Source organism: Lactuca serriola, chromosome 4 (genome assembly GCF_051521515.1).
Source record: "Lactuca serriola cultivar US96UC23 chromosome 4, Lser_US96UC23_V15, whole genome shotgun sequence".
Lineage (NCBI taxonomy): Eukaryota > Viridiplantae > Streptophyta > Magnoliopsida > Asterales > Asteraceae > Lactuca > Lactuca serriola.
The window spans coordinates 52,174,316-52,196,236 of NC_136411.1; the positions used below are offsets into that span (position 1 = coordinate 52,174,316).

The 21,921-nt window shown below is 34.6% G+C and overlaps 2 protein-coding genes across 2 annotated transcripts; one reads left to right on the top strand and one right to left on the bottom strand.

Moving 5' to 3' along the window:
- The first annotated feature begins 3,224 nt into the window (after positions 1 to 3,224).
- On the top strand, positions 3,225 to 6,249 carry LOC145101572 (putative glucose-6-phosphate 1-epimerase). The gene is made up of 9 exons (XM_079038787.1): positions 3,225 to 3,453; positions 3,898 to 4,332; positions 4,458 to 4,532; positions 4,644 to 4,700; positions 4,782 to 4,945; positions 5,050 to 5,184; positions 5,446 to 5,548; positions 5,802 to 5,901; positions 5,977 to 6,249. The coding sequence occupies exons 2-9, from the start codon at positions 4,222 to 4,224 to the stop codon at positions 6,171 to 6,173; spliced, it is 942 nt and encodes a 313-aa protein (XP_078894913.1). The 5' UTR covers positions 3,225 to 3,453; positions 3,898 to 4,221; the 3' UTR covers positions 6,174 to 6,249.
- A 3-nt stretch (positions 6,250 to 6,252) lies between these two features.
- RRP41 (3'-5'-exoribonuclease family protein) lies at positions 6,253 to 8,004 on the bottom strand. Its single transcript, XM_079038788.1, has 9 exons — positions 7,878 to 8,004; positions 7,729 to 7,775; positions 7,540 to 7,600; positions 7,311 to 7,417; positions 7,081 to 7,196; positions 6,880 to 6,996; positions 6,700 to 6,785; positions 6,533 to 6,622; positions 6,253 to 6,450 (listed from the first exon to the last, which is right to left on the bottom strand). The coding sequence occupies exons 1-9, from the start codon at positions 7,929 to 7,931 to the stop codon at positions 6,403 to 6,405; spliced, it is 726 nt and encodes a 241-aa protein (XP_078894914.1). The 5' UTR covers positions 7,932 to 8,004; the 3' UTR covers positions 6,253 to 6,402.
- Between the last annotated feature and the right edge of the window lie 13,917 nt (positions 8,005 to 21,921).

Genomic DNA, 21,921 nt, shown 5'->3' on the forward strand with positions numbered 1-21,921 from the left:
AATGTGGTTAAAGGAAAAATGCTTCTTTTATAAGTATATAATGATAATGATTTCTTGGTTCCATACTCCTCGAATCTCCAATGAATAATGATTATTTTTATCTCGGAAGGGCATCAATAATTCACATGTCTTGGACTAATAGAAACCATAGTCACTACTGCTCATTGCTAAAACAGGGTTCGTTAATTATACAGTTGATTTATCTAATATCGATTTCAAATTTGTGAAATGATAAAAAAAAGAGGGGGAGGGGGTGTTTGAAAAAAATAACCATGAAAAATGACATTTTCATTAAATGACCAAAGTTTCCACAGAGAGGGGCTATGCATAACACCTTTACCCTTTGTGGAAGGGTTTTCTCTCTAAGGAAGTGACGTGACAACCTGACAGGGGTAAAATAGTAAAACCACATAAAAAATTGCATTGCAGATTCGATGGGCTTTGCTATGGAAGAAGAAGAAACGAACTCTCAATCGATTGGAAAGCTTTGCCGGTGGACTTGAAATCGATCGATTTTAATCATTGTTAGCTTAAATGGTTATATTGAATCAATGATATGTGATAAATAGGTGTGAAACATCGTTAAATTAACAACCAAAATCGATTTTAACCATTGTTTAGCGAAGAACACTTCCTCAGAGGCCCATGAAGAATAGATCTGCAGAGGGTTGCTCTGATCCGTCCTCTGCGAAATGTCGAACATAATTTAGTGCTTTCGGCTACTGGTTCCGCAGAGCATTGACAATTTCCGCAGAACATTCAACATTTCCGCAGATGCCTTCAGAGGCGAGCCTACCTTATGCTTAAGGGTGTCCATGGACACCCCTTGTTCAGATTTTTCTTTCACTAATTATATTATAATTTTCAACTGGACACCCTTGTGATTATAGGAGAGACACCTGAATACCAGATCTGGAAAGTCAACAAACAAAATTGATATTGTTTTTATAGATTTGATATATCATTTTGATTTTTGACACTAAAAATAAGGGGAAAAGGAAACTAATTAATATTAAGATGGTTAACAAAATTAAGCAAATCTTAATAGATGCTAGTTATCCAAATATTTTGGATTTGTGATCTCATAAAATTGTAATAATAGATATCATAACTATAGAAGATGAGAACATAAAACCCTAAAAAAACAAGAAATACAAATTTTCGGTATTTGAAGCTTATGGGGAAAGCACCACGCCACCACCACCATCTGCCCACGGACGACTCTACCCCTCTTCTTCGCCCCTCTGCCACTTTCCTCGGTGCCTTAGCCATCTCGCCTCTTTACTTTGTTCGGAAGTTGTTCTTTGATTCTTGAATACCTTGTAAGTATTTCTTTCTTATCTTGTGTTGTGGGTGAGTTATTGAGTTTGTATTGCAGAAAACATAAGTGAGTTTATGGGGAAGACACAAAGTAGGATAATAGAAGTCTTGTCTAAATGTACTAAAGAAAATAAATAAACAAACAATGGCAGTATGTTGTTTCTAGTCAAGTAGCCAGTAAACCGATTGTACAAGTATGGTTTTATCATTTTTTTACCTAATAGTTGTAATATCTTATATTTTATTAATTAATTTATTTTGTATTTGTAAAAGCTATATTTGTGATTTGTGTTAAAACTATCAAATAACTTAAATTTGATTATCTTTTTTTTATGAAGCATGTAATGCATAAGATAAAATTAACAATCAATAAACGTACAAATTATTTTTTTAAGTATGAAAATTCATGGTAGGATATTATTCTTTTTAGCTAGCTATGTTGAATATTTTTGACATTATAACAACGAACTTATAAATACTTTTAAAATATAAAAATTCATGATAGGTTATTATTTATTTATTTTGGTTATGTTAGGATCTTTAATATTACACCTAATACCATATTTCATTTAGATGAATATTATTTGCAACCTGATCTTGATAACTATTTATTTTACTCATATATCCTATTATCTCAATTAAGTTGGACACATCGTAGTTTCAATTCTAGATTTACCACTACCCGGCCCGAAACGAATCAAACCAAACTGAACTAATAACCAAAATTTTTCAACATGTTAGTTTTATTATCTCAATTAAGTTGGACACCCTTGAGTTTGAATCCTAGATTCGCCTTCTCTGCAGAACCATTTCTCAAACCTGATTTTTTTGTCTTTTTCCCCACGTGTCTAATTCCTCAGAACTTAACGATTTCCGCAGGGACCCTCTTTGTGGAAATCGTGGTCATTTTATGAAAGTTCTATTTTCGTGGTTATTTTTTTCAAACACTCCACTATTCTTTTATTTAATCAAATTTTCAGTTTTCCAATCGTCAGTTAATTGGTTGGATGGGTTGATCCCGGGACGTGTCCTTGTTTAGTTGAAATTATACATGAATTGTTGAGGTGAAGGTATCAAGGTACAAGATCGAAACTGCCTTTCATTCTAGATAACTAGGCAAAAGTTCAAAACCTGAACTTTTTGTTGGTCTGGTTGGGTTTTTTGGTGGTTTGTTTAGTTTATGTATTCCGTTTTATCCTAGAGAGATGACTTCCATTTTCTCCAATGTAAGTGTTGTAATTTTATGACATATCAATGAAACTTATATTCTTTTATTTGCCAAATATAACGAATTATTCATTATGTTAACATATAGTTGAAGTTAAAGGTATTATCTCAATTGCCAATATGATACACTAGATTCACTTGTATCTTATGTAAGATTTTTTTTTTATATTACATTAACCATATATATTAAACAAAAACTTTGCTACTTAGTTACCTGTTAAAAACAGAGGTTCCAAATAACTATCGACCAAAACATTGAGTGTTTGTGATGACGTTGTCGGTAGATATTTAAGTGCAACTGAAATTAATACTAGTGTTAAAAAGGATTATTAACTGTATATTAATATAAGTTAAGCAGTATAAAGTATACATTTATATAAGATTAGTTTGATCCTAAAACGACAAATGGCGGGGGTCAAAGGAGTCATGCCCCTGGCAGTGTGATATTAGGGAAATGACAAAAATACCCATGTGAAAATCATGTACTACTTGATGGATGATATTTAACACCGCAAAAATTGTTTCCTAAAATTGTAAAACTGAAAGTTGAAGTACCAAAACTATAAAATATTTCGAAACTTAGGGACTGGTCTGTACTTTAGTCTATTATTTATGTATATATTACCACCTTGAAAATGTCTCTGGGGTCCATAAAGTCACGATGTCATCACTGCCAGCTTCATCGTCCTGTTTTCCTCAACAGATTGCAAACATTTTGGCCCCTCAAAAAGTTCAAATAAAATATAGAATCTCTGAATCTTTCCCCTTTTTGGCATTTTCAAATCTTGACCCATCTTGATTTTGCTCAATTTTAGAAACCCAGAACTAAAAAAGTACTAAACTTTACTCAATTTCCAATTGAAGCTCTTTTCCTCAAAACAGTTTTCACATCTTCCACCAAGCAATGTAAGTGAACGCTTCTATCTTCTTCTCTCTTTCTTAATTCTAAATGCATCTCCTTATATGATCATTAATTGCTCTTTGATTCCTTAAATGGGGTTTTGTTTCGATTTGAGTTTTTCTTTCTTTATTATTACCTTTCTATTATTAGAACTTCTATATTTTGGAACTTTTAAATACTCTCTCGATATGTTACTTTCACTGTATCGCAATGATCTTGATCACGCTTCGGATTTAAAGTTTTAGGGAATTGAGAAGTTCTCGATTTGGTAATATGGAATGCATGTATGTTTTTTACAGGACATTCGGATTTCGATTCAAGAAATTGGTTTTTGTTCAAAAAAGATTCTATTCATGGAAGTCTTCTCTGCATTTGATATTTTTTTTATCTGATTGCTAGTTTTATGCTGCATTAGACTAATTTCGTTGGATCCTTTTGTTGAATTTTAGGTAGGAGTTCGAATCTGCAGCTTGCCACTGGTTCCTACATCTTTCCAAATTTAGAAAGTAATTTGTTGAAGTATGAGGAAAACTGGATTGGGAAAGAATTGAATTGAATTAAGTAGTTGGGGATTTTAAAGATTGTTTCACAAGATTACAAGGGTGTCCTTTTATTCACAAGAAAGATGACATGAGTTATTGTTCAAACCTCAAACTCACTTGACACTTGTCATCATCTCTCGAATGATGTCGACATTTATCATGCGCAAAACGTGTGATTATTAGGGTTTATAAAGAAACAAGAGTCTAGAATTTGTGGGATTTCAGAGAAAAATGGGGCATTCTGCAGCAATCTGGGATTCCAAGCTTGCAATTGAAAGAGTCAAAGACTGGAATGGAATCGATCAAATCATACTTCGGAATCCACAAGGCGCTTCGGCTAGGGTTTGATCCATTTTATAAACATTGTTTCCATAAATTCTTGATCATATCAATGAAGTGATTTTGTTCTTCTTTTGGATGAAAAAATTTAGAAATGTTTACCAAATCATACAAATTCGTTGTGCCAGGTCAGCTTGCAGGGTGGCCATGTCATTTCATGGCGGAATGATCAAGGCCAAGAACTCCTGTTTACTAGTACTAAGGTCACCCCCCCCCCCCCCCCCCCCCACACACACACACACACAATTTATGTTTTTTTTTTGCAAGATCTTGATAGAATTATTAATCTTGTTATTGTTTTTGAGAAAATTCAGGTGAATGTGAAGGCTCCAAAAGCAATGAGAGGGGGTATTCCAATCTGTTTTCCTCAGGTATATGAATCAATGAATCTTGTGAAAACCCGTGTGATTTGGGGTCAAAAAGATGATGAAATTTTGTAAGTGATTATGCAGTTTGGAAACTGTGGTTCACTTGAGCAACATGGATTTGCAAGAAACAAAATCTGGGTTGTTGATGAAGATCCTCCACCTCTTCCCACAAATGATTCAAATGGGAAATCGTTTGTTGATTTGCTACTAAAACCATCTGAAGAAGATCTCAAATCTTGGCCTCACAGGTTTTACTTTGGGCTCTATCATTGTAAACCAAATAATGAAGTAAAGTTTCTTCTTTTTTGTTTTGTTTTAAGGTTAAAATTGAATTGAGATGATGTTTTTTCAGCTTTGAACTTCGGCTTAGAGTGTGCCTTGGAATGGATGGGAATCTGAGCTTGATATCGCGTGTGAGGAACATGAATGGGAAGCCGTTTAGTTTCTCATTTGCTTATCACTCATATCTATCTGTTTCCGACATAAGGTATGTAAAGATTTTAATGTCTGTTTGTTTGGATGGAATGGAATGGAATAAGGAAGGTAATGGAATGAGTCATTCCATTCCATTTCATCAGACGAAATGAAGTTTCATATGAATGGTCCGTTCCATTCCATCAGACGAAACAAATAGATTGTTTTTAACCACAACGGAATCATCCATTCCATTCCTGTCCTGATTCCATCGTATGAAAGTTGTTTGCTTTTAAATATTGAATTTGATTATGATCGATTTCTTGATTAACAGTGAAGTGAGGGTAGAAGGTTTAGAAACAATGGATTACTTTGACAACCTTTGTGAAAGAGAACGGTTTACTGAACAAGGAGATGCCATTACCTTTGAATCCGAGGTAAATCTTAGATTTGATCATGCTTGTTTGTCACATAGGACTGGAATAGAGCATTCCTCACACGATGTGATTCCTTCTCTTTGGTTGATTTTCATTCCATGGGGGAAGGAAAAAGAAATTATGTCCTTGATCATGAATGGAGTGACACATTATATTTTTAAAATCACTTTAATTTACATAATCTGCAACTCCATGTCAACCAAACATAATAAGGGAATGGAATCACCCATTCCATTCCGTTGTGGCATTTCAGTTTGAACGGGTGTATCTGAGTTCGCCAAATTGCATTGCTGTACTTGATCATGAAAGGAAGCGGACATATGTGCTAAGAAAAGAAGGCCTACCAGATGTTGGTAAGATTGCTTATATGATTATGGATTTTGACTAATTGTCTTCATCATTATTAATTTAAGTGTGTGTGTGTGTAGTGGTGTGGAATCCATGGGAGAAAAAATCAAAAGCAATGGCAGATTTAGGAGATGAAGAATACAGACAGATGGTTTGTGTTGATGGAGCAGTAATTGAGAAACCGATTACTTTGAAAGCAGGAGAAGAATGGATGGGTTGCTTGGAGATTCTTGTTGTTCCTTCAACTTTTTGCAGCGACTTTTCTAATTTTAATTAAGATATTTTCATCTTGTGTTTATTGTGTTCTATCATATGTGTTATAAAGTAAGCTAAAAAGTTGGCCTTCTTCGTTAGGATTTCTAAGTTGAATCTTGAATCTTCATCTTGGTATATGAATATCTTTTGGTTTTTGAATGGAAATATTTTGAATTCTAACATGTTACAAAAAAAAAGCTTCAAATTTTACAAAATTCATATCATTCCTTCTTTTGATCTATTATTATCTTTCATACTCCACGCCGATTTTCTAGTTGTTTTGTGTTCTCTATCAACACCTGTAAATCATGGAAGTGAAATGAAAAAATAAATAAATAAATAAATGTAAATGAAAAATGATAATTTCATCAAGATTCTTACTTCTCGGATATAATTTGCCACAGCTTTACATCCTTCTGTAGCCAATTGCATCACATTTTCAAAAATATCCATTGGCAACTTTGCATCCATCTACCAAAAACAAAACTAATCATTTAAAATATCATTAAACTTTATTAACTTTTACAAACTGTTGTTGAATGAATCACCTGAAGAAGAGTAACTTTATCTAACTTAGGTAAAATTCCCACAGTAACATCAGGGCCACCAGCACTATCTTCAACATAATTCAAATCTGTTCATTTCAAATTACAAATTACAAATTTCAACCATAATTATATGATAATCACCATGGAAAAAAGGATAATTAAAGATTAATAATTAATTACCAAGAAGGGCAGTGCTGTTTAGATATCCAGCACTACATGAAGTAACAAGATCACGCATTGGAATGCCAGCATCTGCAAGGGCTAATGTTGCAGCATTTATGCAAGCAGATCTTGTTCCTGAGAAAAAGATATAGAAAAAATTAATGTAAAAAACAAACATGATGGTTGAAATGACTAATCAGTCCTTTAGTCTTCACTTACCTCCATCTGCTTGAAGAACTTGGACAAAAATGTCAATTTGGGAACGGGGCATTAGGTGTGTCAGTATACATGCTTCCATTGTTTGACGAATAACCAATGAAATCTCAGTGGATCTCCTGTATTGTTATGCATTTATTCGTAGTCAATACTTTAATTACAAACATGATAATCAACTTTACATGTTCTAGAAGAAGAAATGTATCAACTATTAAAAAAAGTGGAAGAGATACCTGTCACCCTTTGGTTTTCTCATTCGATCTCCTGTACTGAAATTAGCCATGGTATACTCGCATCTTATCAGTGCCTTATCATTCAATTGCTGGCTCCTTTGTTGGACCTGGAGAAAAGAAATTTGAGTGCTTTTAGATGTTAATACTTCTATCTTCATTACATCTCAAATTGAGAATCATTTCATGCTTTGGTGAAGAAAACAAATAGAAAATCAATTCAGAAAGGGACCTCTCGAGGGCCATAAACAGCAGCAATGACTTTGGTGTTACCCATCTCAAAAACTGCCGACCTGCCATCAGAAAAAATTAAGCAATTTCAGCCAAACTTAACCAAAGTCGAAAACCCATTCGAATTTTCTCGAATAGCGTTACTCTCGTCTTCTGCAAAATGTAGTACTACTAAGCACATAAACCCTACCCATCAGCTCTGGAAACAGCTCCTAATTCTGCTCGAAGCTGTCTCATCTGTGATCAAAACCAAGCAAACGAACATAAATTATAAATCGAAATTCGATAAAGTAAAGTAGACTTAGATGAGACTTAGAGAATTGAGAGAAAACTCAGCACCTCCAGGGGACGTCGTCCATCCAAACGGAGTCCTTCAGGGCTCACGTACTCCATTTCTGTAAAGTCTGAAAGCTCGATATGTTCGTTGTTGAGAGAGAAAGATTAAATTTTAGAACTTAGGTAAATTATGGAGCCCTAACTGACATAGTTTTTGAAATTATGGGCTTAATGTGCGTACCACAGCCCAAATACTTAAAGGCAATTTGGCCCATGAAGTTAGAATCTAAAACGATAATAAAAGAAATAATTCTAAGCCATAAAGATAATAATTACAATAATTAATTTAACTTTTTTTAAAGTACCTACATGCACTAGTATATCATGGCGAGATTAAACTTTTATCATTTATTTATTGATGCATTATGTGTAATTGACTGCACATATTAAAATTGTGATTTCACCATAAAATTTTTAGTTCATCATGAGTCGACAACCAGTTGAATAAATATATAAACAAACTAATTGCATTAGTATGGCATCATGGTGGATGGCGAATGGACCCTACTCTAGTGTGGAAATCTTATTCTATTAATTTTCAATTTTGTATACAAAGGTTATCGATCTTCTATTACTTCATGGGCGTTTAATCGTCTCATTTTTAGCAACCTTTCGCTGCATTTCTTTCGTGGTACACTTTTAGTTCAACGGTATCAGGTTATGTTTCCCTCTTTAAGATCGAGGGTTCAAGTCTCGTCATGAACATAGATGAAACTAGATGAAAGTTTAAGAATAGATTAGATTTGCCAGTTAAAAGAAAAAGATAAATAAAGCTATTTAGGATTGTGGGGTTGATAAAGCTCTAGGACATTATGGGTTTACATTTAGTTTTCTTTAAAGATGTTGGGAGGTGGTTCACGAGGATGTGGTGAACCTTGTTAGGTAGTTTTATTCCGTTTTTGTCATTATAAAAATCTGCAACCCTTCGCTTCATATAAAATCTGAGACTCGAAGTTCATCGAGACTATCGTTTGATTAGTCTAATTGCATGCTAATATAAAACTGTTGGTAATATTCTAAATAATATGTTTGCAGACGGTGTTAGCAACGTTGTTAGTGCCGAGCAACTGACCTCCATCAAATGTTGTCAAATTCTTGATAGTCCTTTAATGTTGAAAATGATAGTCATATGGTTTAAAGTTTATCAAAATGGTGTTCAATCTGGATTTAGGGAAGGCTTATGATTCTTTGTCTTAGGAGTAACTAACTAAGGTTATATGCAAGATGGATTTTGGACCCAACTTGTGTAGTTGGGTCAAAGCAGCTCTTATTTTCTTTAAGGGATTTTGTTTTAGTTAATGCCCATGACTAATGAAGTTTTTTTTATTAAATGTTGTTTACATTAAGGAGAACCGCTATCTTTATTTGAGTTCATTATAGATATAGGGGGCCTCTGTGTTACTTCAGATGAGGCCCATGTAACAATTGCGTTTGGGGAGTTTGTGTAAGTAATATAGATATAAAGATCTCTTACTTTTATTATGTAGATTAATGACATTATGTAATGTAAGTGGATGTTGGAGAAATATATTTAACATTGTTTAATGGAGTTTGTGAACTTTTTTTTATTCAGGTAGTGGAGTTTGTAGAAATTATTGGGTGTTTTGTTATTCACCTTCTGTTTTATTTATTTATTTATTTTTTATATTTATCTTAGGTTACCGATAGGGGAAGACATAAATTGTATTGACCCTTGGAAGGTTGTCGTTGATAAGTTTGTGCATAACATTTATAGCTGAAAAGCTAAAACTCTTGTGATAGGATGTCGTTAACCATCCGAAGATAGACTAATACTCTCTCTTACCTACTCACTATCTAATAAACATACTAACTTATTATCTAAATAAGATTAGGAAAAAGAGGAGGTAATCTAGATCTTCCGGTAGGCGCATACGAAAGGTTTTGAAATAAAGGCAGTCTTGGGTAGTTTGAGAATTTATTATATTTCCTTTTTCAAAGTCTCATACATGATTATGAAGTTGTTGGAGTCTACTCAGTCGAGAGGTTTTGCTATCTTAAATTGATCCGATGTATGGTTCTACTAGTCCTTAGCCTACCTTAGTGTAACGCCCGTAGATCAGAGCTAGTCAATTTAGAGACGATAAACGTCAAAAATGACTTTTTGATGGAAGATAATTTAGAAGGAGTAATCTTAACTAAGTTGTAGTATATGTTACAAGGATTCCGTACATATAAAGAAAGCCGAAATCCGGGTTATAACGAAGAAGTTATGACTTGTCGAAGTTTCGCGACAGAACCAGCACGACGCTGAATGACGTAAAAAATGAATTTACGATAAAGCGATATTTAGTCTTAGTGATCTAAACGAATGTTGTAGAGTTCGTTAAACCGAGAGCGTGCATAAAAAGAATGTCCAAATCTGACTTCGTATGAAGAAGTTATGATTTTTCTAAGTTTCAGCTTAGCAGTATGCGGCTCGAAACTCGAATTCGAGATCGAGTGATTGTTGGTCGAAACAATCTAAACGAGAATCGAAGATCTCATTGATAGTAGTGCAATGGTGAAAAGACAGACGAAAACGGACGTCGGATGAAGAAGTTATGAATTTATAACGGAGTTTCCTGTCCCGACCTACTAAAAATAAATAGTAAAAAATAAAGTCAAAATTAGCTGGGAGGGTGTCTAAACGAAAGTTGTAGAGCATAGTCTCACCTACGCGTGGATATAAAGAACTTCGAAAATGGAGCTCGTATGCGATAGTTACGTAGGTTTGAAGTCTGCTTAATCGAGTACGCCCAACATAATTTTGGAGTACGCCCAACGTACCCGGAACCGCCTCAGCTACACATGCAATGACGTCACTCGAGTACATACACATGCAATGACGTCGCGTACGCCCAACGTACCTAGATTTACGCCCAGCGTAATCGAGGTTTCAGCACCCTATAAATAGATGTCGATGGCTGCCGATTTCTTTTGTTCAAACTCTTCTCTCTCACTCGTTTTTACCCCGTTTTGCGTGCAAGAAATATCCCGAAGCCCCGGTATCATTCCCGAGCCCCGAAGCAAGTCCCGAAGCCCCGAAGATCCCAAGAAGTAAAATTCCCGAGCCGAAGCTCTGCCCGCGAGAAGCCAATTTTTGTGAAGATCTTCCGGATCTACCGAAGAATACTACTTCTACAAGCCGTAGTGCTGTCCGATCATCTTCTGATCATGTGAGTGTATAGTCACTTTCATCTTACACATAAATATGAAGTATTTTATAAACTACGTGCTATGTGTATATATATTGTTGTTTATATGTGCGAGTGTGTGGTTACTTTCTTCTAACACATAAATACGAAGTATTTGCTATGAATTACGTGCTATGTGTTTATATATTGTTTGTCTATTTGAGATGGGCATAGAATTGATGTTTTATACAGGTGTTAAATGATTTAAACTGTGTAACTATTTATATCTACAAAAATGTTGGGTAGAACATGGGTAGATGGGATAGTTGGTGACTATGGAGTTAGCGCCTATTATATAAACCTTGGTGACTATGGAGTTATCGCCTACTGTTAAGTAAACCTTGGTGACTATGGAGTTAGCGCCTATTTGATAAACCTTGGTGACTATGGAGTTAGCGCCTATTGTATAAACCTTGGCGACGATGTGACTTCGTGCCTATTTGATGAACCTTGGCGACTATGGAGTTAGCGCACATTGAGTAAACCTTGGCGACTATGGAGTTAGCGCTTGTTGAGTAAACCTTGGCGACTATGGAGTTAGTGCTTGTTAAGTGAACCTTGGTGACTATGGAGTTAGCGCCTGATAGCTATGAATTTAGTACCTAATAGATAAACTTTGGCAGCAATGGACTTCGTGCCAATTCCTTAGGTAAATCCTTAGGAATAAATGAATGAAGGATAATTGGTTCTTAGGGTAAACCCTTAAGAAATAAAGAAGATAATGGGGATGGGTAATTGGGTTGATTATTTGATGAAAGAATATAATAAATATATTATTATGGGTTGAAAACCCTATATGCTCACCAGGCTCCCAAGCATGACCCACTCAGTTTTCTTTACATTACAGGTAATGACACAAGAGTATAAGTTGGTGGACTTGACGAGAGATTTTGGATTATAGACCAGTAGTTATAAATAACTGTTGTAAGGTCTATTTTATACTGTTTATGCTTTTGGTCTGTATCGGAACATGACATCCCGATATTTTGTTACTTAATAAAAATACATTCTCTTTGAGAAATGTTTTGATAAATGGTTATCATATTTTGTTTTGGGAAGAAATTCCGCATCTGTTTTCTATAAAAGATTACTCTGATTTTAAAAACAAAGCATAAACAAATCGGTCTTTTCTGGCCGTGAAATTGGGGATGTCACAGTTGGTATCAGAGCATTAGTTTAAGCGAACTAGGAATTTGTAGGATTTCTAGACTTAAACTTAGAATGCTAAGCGATGATTGTGAGATGAGTGTCTACCATATTTTAGACACGAGCACTAGTATATTTTAGGAAAGATGCCTAAAATGTTTTTATGTGCTAAATGCTATATGTTTGCCTTATATGCTATTATTTGTTTGGATCTATGGTCTGTTCCCAAACGGATCTAGAAATTTTATGTGCTCAGGGTTCTAAACGTTTAATTACGATATTAGAACTGACATGTAATTTTTCAGAGTAATAAGGAGGATTACACGTCTAAACCTTCCTCTATCTATATTCTCGTCTCGATACACCGAACGTTTGCTTTGGTGTATAGAACGTTATGGTGAAGACTCGTAGAGAATTGAGTAAAGGGAGGAAATGAAAGGCTTATGATAGTGAATGACACTTATCAGAAGATATTGTAAGAGTGGTATCTTGCCTTTAGAATATGTCTGATAAAATAATGGAACATTTAGAAGAGTACGGTACGTCAGAAGTACACCTTCGATTGGCAGGATGATGGAACGATTGGTGTAATTCTTGAAGTTGTCCTATCGTTTGGTGTTTCCACCACCAACCAAGGTGAAGCAGGATTGGTGACTGGAGATACGCATGGAAGAATTCCTAGTAGAGTTTAGGAAATTTTTTATGATTATTTGGACACATTCGTATGTGTTAAGTTGCTTTGTGATTTTAGGACTTGGGGACTGCGAGACAATACTTGGGACAGGTATGAGTAGGTGTGGATACTAGTAGAGATCTATACTACTGGAAGCACAAGACTCACGTTTGGATCAGGGAAAGTCACAAGGTTACCAAGAAGCTAGTGATTGATTCCGTTTTATTCAAGTATGTCATTTCCATTGTTTCGGTAATGACTAGTAAGACGAATGTTATTCCGACCCTAGTGGTCAGATCAAATTGAGTCCGACTACGATGAGTTTGCTACATGGTCCAGAGGACCAAGTTCGATGTAACATCTAACTTAAGTCAGAAGATTGGAATCATTTTACAAGCCCTATTTTGTTAATGATTCTGGGACGTAATCATCCTAAGGGGGTGATAATTGTAACGCCCGTAGATCAGGGCTAATCAATTTAGAGATGATAAGCGTCAAAATGACTTTTCGATGGAATATTATTTAGAATGAGTAATCTTAACTAAGTTGTAGTATATGTTACAAGGATTCCGTACATATAAAGAACGCCGAAATCCGAGTTATAACGAAGAAGTTATGACCTGTCGAAGTTTCGCGACAGAACCGGCACGACGCTGAATGACGTAAAAAGTGAATTTACGATAGAGCAATATTTAGCCTTAGTGATCTAAACGAATGTTGTAGATTTTGTTAAACCGAGAGTGTGCATAAAAAGAATGCCCAAATCTGACTTCATATGGGGAAGTTATGATTTTTCTAAGTTTCAGCATAGCAGTATGCAGCCCGAAACTCGAATTCGAGATCGAGTAATTGTTGGTCGAAACAATCTAAACGAGAATCGAAGATCTCGTTGATAGTAGTGCAATGGTGAAAAGACAGACGAAAACGGACGTTGGATGAAGAAGTTATGAATTTATAACAGAGTTTTCCTGTTCCGGCCTACTAAAAATAAATAATAAAAAATAAATTCAAAATTAGCTGACGGAGTCTAAACGAAAGCTGTAGAGTGTAGTCTCACCTACGCGTGGATATAAAGAACGTCGAAAACGGAGATCGTATGCGAAAGTTACGCAAGTTTGAAATCTGCTTAATCGAGTACGCCCAACGTAATTTTGGAGTACGCCCAGCGTACCCGGAACCGCCTCAGAAGGAGAAATTTTGCAAACTAAACCGGGAGGTCTCACATACTACTTATTGTAGGAGCCTGGCCTTCGGAGCGTAGGGTGTTCCTACGAGGAGCGCAAGGTATTCCCTCGTACGTAGCGCGAAGGAGCGAGGCGCGTGTTGGGGTTCCGAGCTTCATATGTGTCCCGCATGCAAGGTGGTTTAGTGGTCGAATCCGGACTAGGTGGCTGCAAACGCAGGGCGTTCCTTCGGACGCAGTGTGTTCCCCTTCGGACAAACCTCGAAAATTGTGCCTCGAATTTAAAAAAATTCATAACTTTTGCATACAAGCTCCATTTTTGATGTTATTTATATCCATACGTGGGTGAGACCGTACTTTACAACTTTCGTTTAGATTCTGTCGGCTAATTTTGAATTTATTTTTAAAGTTATATTTTTAATGGGCCGGGACAGGAAAAATCTGTTAAAAATTCATAACTTCTTCATTCAACATTCGTTTTCGTCTGTCTTTTTACCGTTGAACTACTATTGAAGAGATCTTCGATTCTCGTTTAGGTTGTGTTGGCTAAAAATCGCTCGATCTATAATTCGAATTCCGGGCTGCACACAACTATACAAAATCTTAGAAAATTCATAACTTCCTCATACGAAGTCAGATTTGGACTTTTTTTATGCACGCTCTTGGTTTAACATATACCACGGCTTTCATTTAGATTGCTAAGGCTAAAAAGCATTTTTATTGTAAACTCACTCCATTAAGCTCCAAAAATGCATCCAAGCTACTTCCATTATACCGCTCCACTTGAAATACCTGAAAACAACAAAAAACATGAGCAATACGAGAATTCTGACGAAAAACATCAGCTGGACATTATTTTAACTAATACGCACACAAATGCATAAATATGATGCAAAGCACTAATAAAAACTAATATAAAAGATGTATAAAATAGCATCTAACATATACCAAATCTAAATTCTAAAGGTAATTAGATGTTTTATGTATATTCAAGTGTTTTAAGTACAATCTATATCACCATGAGGACGTCATTTCATCATTTTTATGATGAATTTCATATCCAATTGTACAATTAGGTGATTTGAAACCCCAATATGGTGAATGAGTTGTTCTTAAGCTGTATGGTTCATATATTTTCTTCTAAATGTATTAATAAAGTTAGAACCATGAAATCAAGGTTACTTTTTAAGTTACGAGTTAATGAGTCAATTCAATGGCGATTCTATAAGTAATAGTGAGTTATATGAATAAAATTGGCGATTCTAGCAGTAAAACATTGTAAGAATGGAATGAAATGGTTTTTGAATCAAAAGCTAAACAATAAAACAATTGATGAATTTCCAAATTAATTTAGTGAATCTAGAGATTTATTGGACCGTTTAAAAGAATATTTGAAAGGTTAAATGGATAGAAAATTTATATGTATGGAATCATAACTTCACACCTCATTGATGTATGTAGAATAAAAATGGACAACATTGCAAATTTGGTCCTTGTGGTTTGCAAAAATATTTGGATGGGGTCCAAAAAGTTTCCAGCTTGCACAGAAGGTCCAAAATCAAGGTTTTTCTAGGTTTTTAGTCATAAACTTAACAAATATTTTGTAGTTTTGGTCCATGGAGCACTTGAATTAACTGTTTTCCCCTTTAAATTTCTTTTTTGCATTTTTTATATTTTTATGTTATAAATATTAATACAAAAAAAAATTATATATATTTCTCTCTCTCTACCCACCCCACCGGAGCCCTCCCGCTTCTCTCTCCCCCCCCCCCCTTCGAAGGCCTCCTTTCTCTCTCTCATTTCTGCCCTTTTCACTAGAAAACACATCAGCAACCAGAGTTGCTACCTCCCCCAACACCACCTTATACCATCACGACCCTTCCACCATTCTAGCTCTGTACCTTCCTGTTTCGGTGACCAAGCCTCAACTCAAACACCTGCATGTTCCCTTTCAAACCAGTCAAGAACAAAACAAGAACACACGAGAAAAACAACACAACAACAACCGGAGTTGTTGCTGCCTTCCACGACACCACCACAAACAAACAAAAAAAAGAGAGGAGATTGGAAGTAGATTGAAGTCCCATCAAGAAATAGCTTCAATTCTCCGAGATTGAGAATCACACCGGAGCTTGTGCAGGTGTCGACGTTGTCTCTTACCTCCTTTAACTTCAAATTCATCATATCTTCACTCAAATTCCCAACAAGATACTCACGGATCTCCTTCTCGATGTTAATTACATTTAATCCTTGTAATTCGGTAGGTAAGAAATTTGTTTTACCCATCTTTAAAGAATTTGTGAATCCAGCGAGGACATGGTTAGCGAAAACCCCGATTAGGAGTGAATTTCTTGAGGTTTTCTTGGCTAAGACTTTCCCGATTCTTTTTAAATCTTCTTCTCCTTGATCAACAACAAATGGGAAATTAAACCCGACCCGAATGGTATTTGAATCGGGTAGGTTACAGAGGAACAGAGGCGAAAACCTCATCATGGATTTTTAAAACTCAGAAACTGTTGTTGGATGTAAGATTGCGATTTCAAACAACAATAGTTACAGAGAAATCCCAAAACATTGTGATTCAAGAGAATGGTTAGACTATGGAAGACGAAGAGGACATTTGGAGTGAATTTGGAGATTTAGGAAGTCTAAAAGAGTGGGATAAAGGATAAATGACTTCATCTGGTCATGTTTGTGAAATGAGAGAGAGAGAGAGGTACCGGTAGGGGTGGAGTGGGGGTCATATTCTTTGTTTTTTATTTTTATTTCATAAATTATTAATATAAATAAGAAAAGAAAATACAAAACTGAAATTAAAAGGGTAAATAGGTAATTTCAATTTTTTTGGACCAAAAACCTAACAAAACCTTGATTTCGGACCTTTTGTGCAAGCTGGAAACTTTTTGGACCCCATCCAAAAATTTTTGCAAACCACAAGGACAAAATTTGCAGTTTTGTCATAAAAATGAATGGTCTGAAACATAGTTTTGGGAAGAGATAAGATATAATTTAAATATAGAACCTTTAAGAGGTTTATTATAATTTAAATATAGAACCTTTAAGAGTTTTAAAAGGTTATCAAACTTTTGGCTTTGTGTTCATTTACTCACTTAACTTTTGGTTTGGTCACATTTAGTCACCTAACTTTTAAAATTGTGTTCATTTAGTCACTAAACTTTTAAATTTTTTCAAAAGTTTAGTGACTAAATGAGCACAATTTTAAAAGTTAGGTGACTAAATGAGCACAAATCTAAAAGTTAAGTGACTAAATGTGACTAAATTAAAAGTTAAGTGACTAAATGAGCACAAAGTCAAAAGTTTGATGACCTTTTAAAACTTAAAAATTGTTAAGTGACCAAATGAGCACAAAACCAAAAGTTAAATGACCAAAAATGACCTAAACCCATAAATTATTTGGAAATTCATCAATTGGTTTATCTTATTAAGACTTAATGATCAATAATAAACTTCTTAAAGGTTCTATATTTAAATTATATCTTATCTCTTCCCAAAACTATGTTTCAGACCATTCATTTTTATGACAAAACTGCAAATTTTGTCCTTATGGTTTGCAAAAATCTTTGGATGGGGTCCAAAAAGTTTCCAGCTTGCACAGAAGGTCCGAAATCAAGGTTTTGTTAGGTTTTTGGTCCAAAAAATTGAAATTACCTATTTACCCTTTTAATTTCAGTTTTGTATTTTCTTTTCTTATCTTATTTATATTAATAATTTATGAAATAAAAATAAAAAACAAAGAATATGACCCCCACTCTACCCTTACCGGTACCTCTCTCTCTCTCTCTCACTCATTTCACAGACATGACCAGATGAAGTCATTTATCCTTTATCCCACTCTTTTAGACTTCCTAAATCTCCAAATTCACTCCAAATGTCCTCTTCGTCTTCCTTAGTCTAACCATTCTCTTGAATCACAATGTTTTGGGATTTCTCTGTAACTATTGTTGTTTGAAATCGCAATCTTACATCCAACAACAATTTCTGAGTTTCAAAAATCCATGATGAGGTTTTCGCCTCTGTTCCTCTGTAACCTACCCGATTCAAATACCATTCGGCTGGGTTTAATTTCCCATTTGCTGTTGATCAAGGAGAAGAAGATTTAAAAAGAATCGGGAAAGTCTTAGCCAAGAAAACCTCAAGAAATTCACTCCTAATCGGGGTTTTCGCTAACCATGTCCTCGCTGGATTCACAAATTCTTTAAAGATGGGTAAAACAAATTTCTTACCTACCGAATTACAAGGATTAAACGTAATCAACATCGAGAAGGAGATCCGTGAGTATCTTGTTGGGAATTTGAGTGAAGATATGATGAATTTGAAGTTAAAGGAGGTAAGAGACAACGTCGACACCTGCACAAGCTCCGGTGTGATTCTCAATCTCGGAGAATTGAAGCTATTTCTTGATGGGACTTCAATCTGCTTCCAATCTCCTCTTTTTTTTTTGTTTTGTTTGTGGTGGTGTCGTGGGAGGCAGCAACAACTCCGGTTGCTGTTGTGTTGTTTTTCTCGTGTGTTCTTGTTTTGTTCTTGACTGGTTTGAAAGGGAACATGCATGTGTTTGAGTTGAGGCCATATACAATTTAAATGAATGAACCAGTAAAAGGTTTATTATTGATCATTATGTCTTACTAAGATAAGTTAGGTATGTTATGGGAGTCTTTGATGGCTTAAGGCTTGATGTTGTTATTTGATATTGATGATTTTAGTGTCACCATGTCATTTTATGTAATTGGACCTAATATGTAAGCTAAGAGACTTCATAATTTGTACTCTAATATGTGTACGGGTTTGTACGAAGTGCACGTATGTATAAGATCAAATTAGAAGCCAGTTCGACGACAAGTTGGGGGTCCAGGGGCAGCGCCCTTGGGCCAGGGGTTTCCAAAGGAGCAACGCCCCTTTGGCGGGGGTTTAGGGGTAGTTCCCCTAGCGGGGTCCAAGGGGCGGAGCCCCTGACTGGGTCCCGCTAACGGCCAACCCTAAGAGAAACCCCAATCTCGTTTATTATATAAACGACTCTTCTCTTTAAGAACATATACACGAAAATTATTAGCTCTTTTTTTTTTCTTCAAACGAACATAAAATCCTTCTAGCTGTTTGGCTTATGTTTTTTGTGCCTAGATTTGTAAGTGTCTTTTTGAATTATTCTAGGCTGAATTTCTTGCAATCCAGACATAGGGTAGAAATATCGGTTCAGAAAATGTTCACACGATCCAAAGGGTATCCAGATCTCCAACATAAACCCTATTTCCTCCAACATTATTTGATGTTTAAGGTTAAGTTCAAATAAGATAAGTTAGGAATGTTATGGGAGCCATTGATAGCTTAAAGCTTGATCTTGTAATTGAATGTCTTAACATGTTTCCATTTGATTTTGTGAGACACTAAGACCCTACTCTATTAATTAATGAGTAAGATAATAGTAAATGAGTAAGTTATGCTTAAATCATCAAATATGAACCTTTGTAGGAGTATTTTGGTCATTAATTTGACTTATATGATCATGAATCCCCGTAATACTCAATATGCGTTCTCAATGCCAAATCTATGTATTTTAACATATATTTAGGTTAGAGGAATTGAGGAAGAATGCCAAATCTATGTATTTTAACATATGTTTAGGTTAGACGAATGATTAAAGATATTAAAGGAGTGCATAGACATTTTTAAGGCCGCTGTTATGCAGTGGTTCATTTTGAACTAATATAATGATATTAATTGATGCAACCTTCTTACTAAAATCTTTTTTTTTTTTTTTTGGAATTTATTAAAGACTATGACTATGGGACTATGTTTTCATAAATGATTAATTTTAAAAGAATATTAAAAAAAATGATTTACTCTTTTAAAACTGAAAGATTGATATTAAAGGAGTGCATAGGGTTTTCTTCCCATGAGGTGTGTAGATCAGTTGAGTCGGTCGATAGATTCCATGAAAAAATCTATAATTTTTTCCGCACAAAATTTCCTGGATAGTGGTATATTGGCTACTAATGGGTGGCTACTAGATGGAATAATCATGCTTCCATAAAGTTGGGTATATTGGTTTAATTTGGAGAATTGCGTCCTACCTGGGTTAACCTTGATGAGATATATTGATTTAGATTCCACCTTTGTTACCATTCATCTTTATAATATGAAGATTGTCAAGCACTTGCAAATTCAAATATTACGCTTATCGTTTTGCATCATATATCAATAAAAAATCACAAAAATTTACAATTTACAATCTTTACTTATATAACTGTCAACGAGATTTAAATATTACGCTTATCTTTTTGCATCATCAAAGTTCAAACTTATACAAGATATTTAAAACAATATATCTGATGAAGTAAACTCTATTTATTAACTTGGGGTGCATATTGCAGATTCGCTCTCGAGTATAATTTGGGAATTAGGAGTCCTTGTCAAATGGATTCCCTAATACTATTATAATCTATTAACATCTTATCCTTTTTCATCATAAGCCAATTGCCATGCATACCACATGGAAAGGGTGTGAATTTGTAGTATGAAATCTATGTCGTAAATCGTAATCGTATTTTTACTTTCATTGTTTCGTTTATTCTCGTATTAGTTTACAGAATTTCATTTAATTTTGAAAAAAAAAAAAAACCATGCTATATTTAGACCCGACTTCAAAACGTGTGTGCATTTGCATGTACCCGACACAAATGTCGCTATTCGTGAATCTTATACAGTAGAGTGTGTTTCGTTTTTAAATGAAAAACTTGATTATACGGTTTGCCATTATTCATATCGATTCGATCATTTGGTATATCACCATTGACAAGATCAATCGAGTTTAAATGCATTGCATTTTAAACTATGTCATGCGCCGTTTTTCAAATCACATTCCTTACACATTTGAAGATTGCATGATTCGTATTTCAGCATCATTTATTCGTTTAAATCACGATTCTTTTTAATGGTTGATTTGAACGACGAGGTCAACAAGTTAAAGTGTTTTGTCTTTATATAAGGCAAGTGGATTATTGTCATCATATTCAATGTACATAAAATAACGATTGTATGTTAGTCAGCTGTTGGCGATTATTCATAATAACTTCTTTTATTTTTTGAAACTGCAAATAATAAGTTTAATTATGCTTATGATTTGTGCTATAAATAAGTAGAATAACAGAATAACTAGGCATTGTCCTTTTTTTTTTCCGAAAAAGAAATAACTAGGCATTGTCCTTATTATTATTATTATTATTATTTTTTTTTTTTTCGAAAAAGAAATAACTAGGCATTGTCGAAAGTATAGTCACATGATATGAAATGTATTAAATATCTTCATAATAAAACAAAAAAAAATCTAGTAAACTCCTAATATTTTAGCCTAGTTTATGAAAGAAAAGTTTAAAACTAAATTTTATTTACAAATAAACACAAAATACTGACTAAAACTTCAAAAAAAAACCATTTTGACCGGTTTTACAGATTTAGCTGGTATCCAGTCTTTTTTTTTGTTAACTTGGTCAATATATTGAGATTTTTCTGAAAATTATTTTATTTTTAACCAACCAAAGTATTGAAACTTTTCTGAATATTCCCCTTGAACTAATATATATTATTATCAACAAATTATTATAAACTCTAACATTTTACAAAATGTTATCTCTTGTAGCCAAGAGCATGTCACTTTACAATGATATTGCTCAAGCAAAAAGTGATGCTCTTAAACTTAACGATCTGCAGTCATGTCTGTCTACAACAATCTGTTTTGCTACCACAACTGAACTTTTGCTACCGAAGTTGAAGCTGTTTTGTGAACCGGAGTTAACCGTAACCACTACGTAATGAAGTTTTCTTAGTTATGTCAAC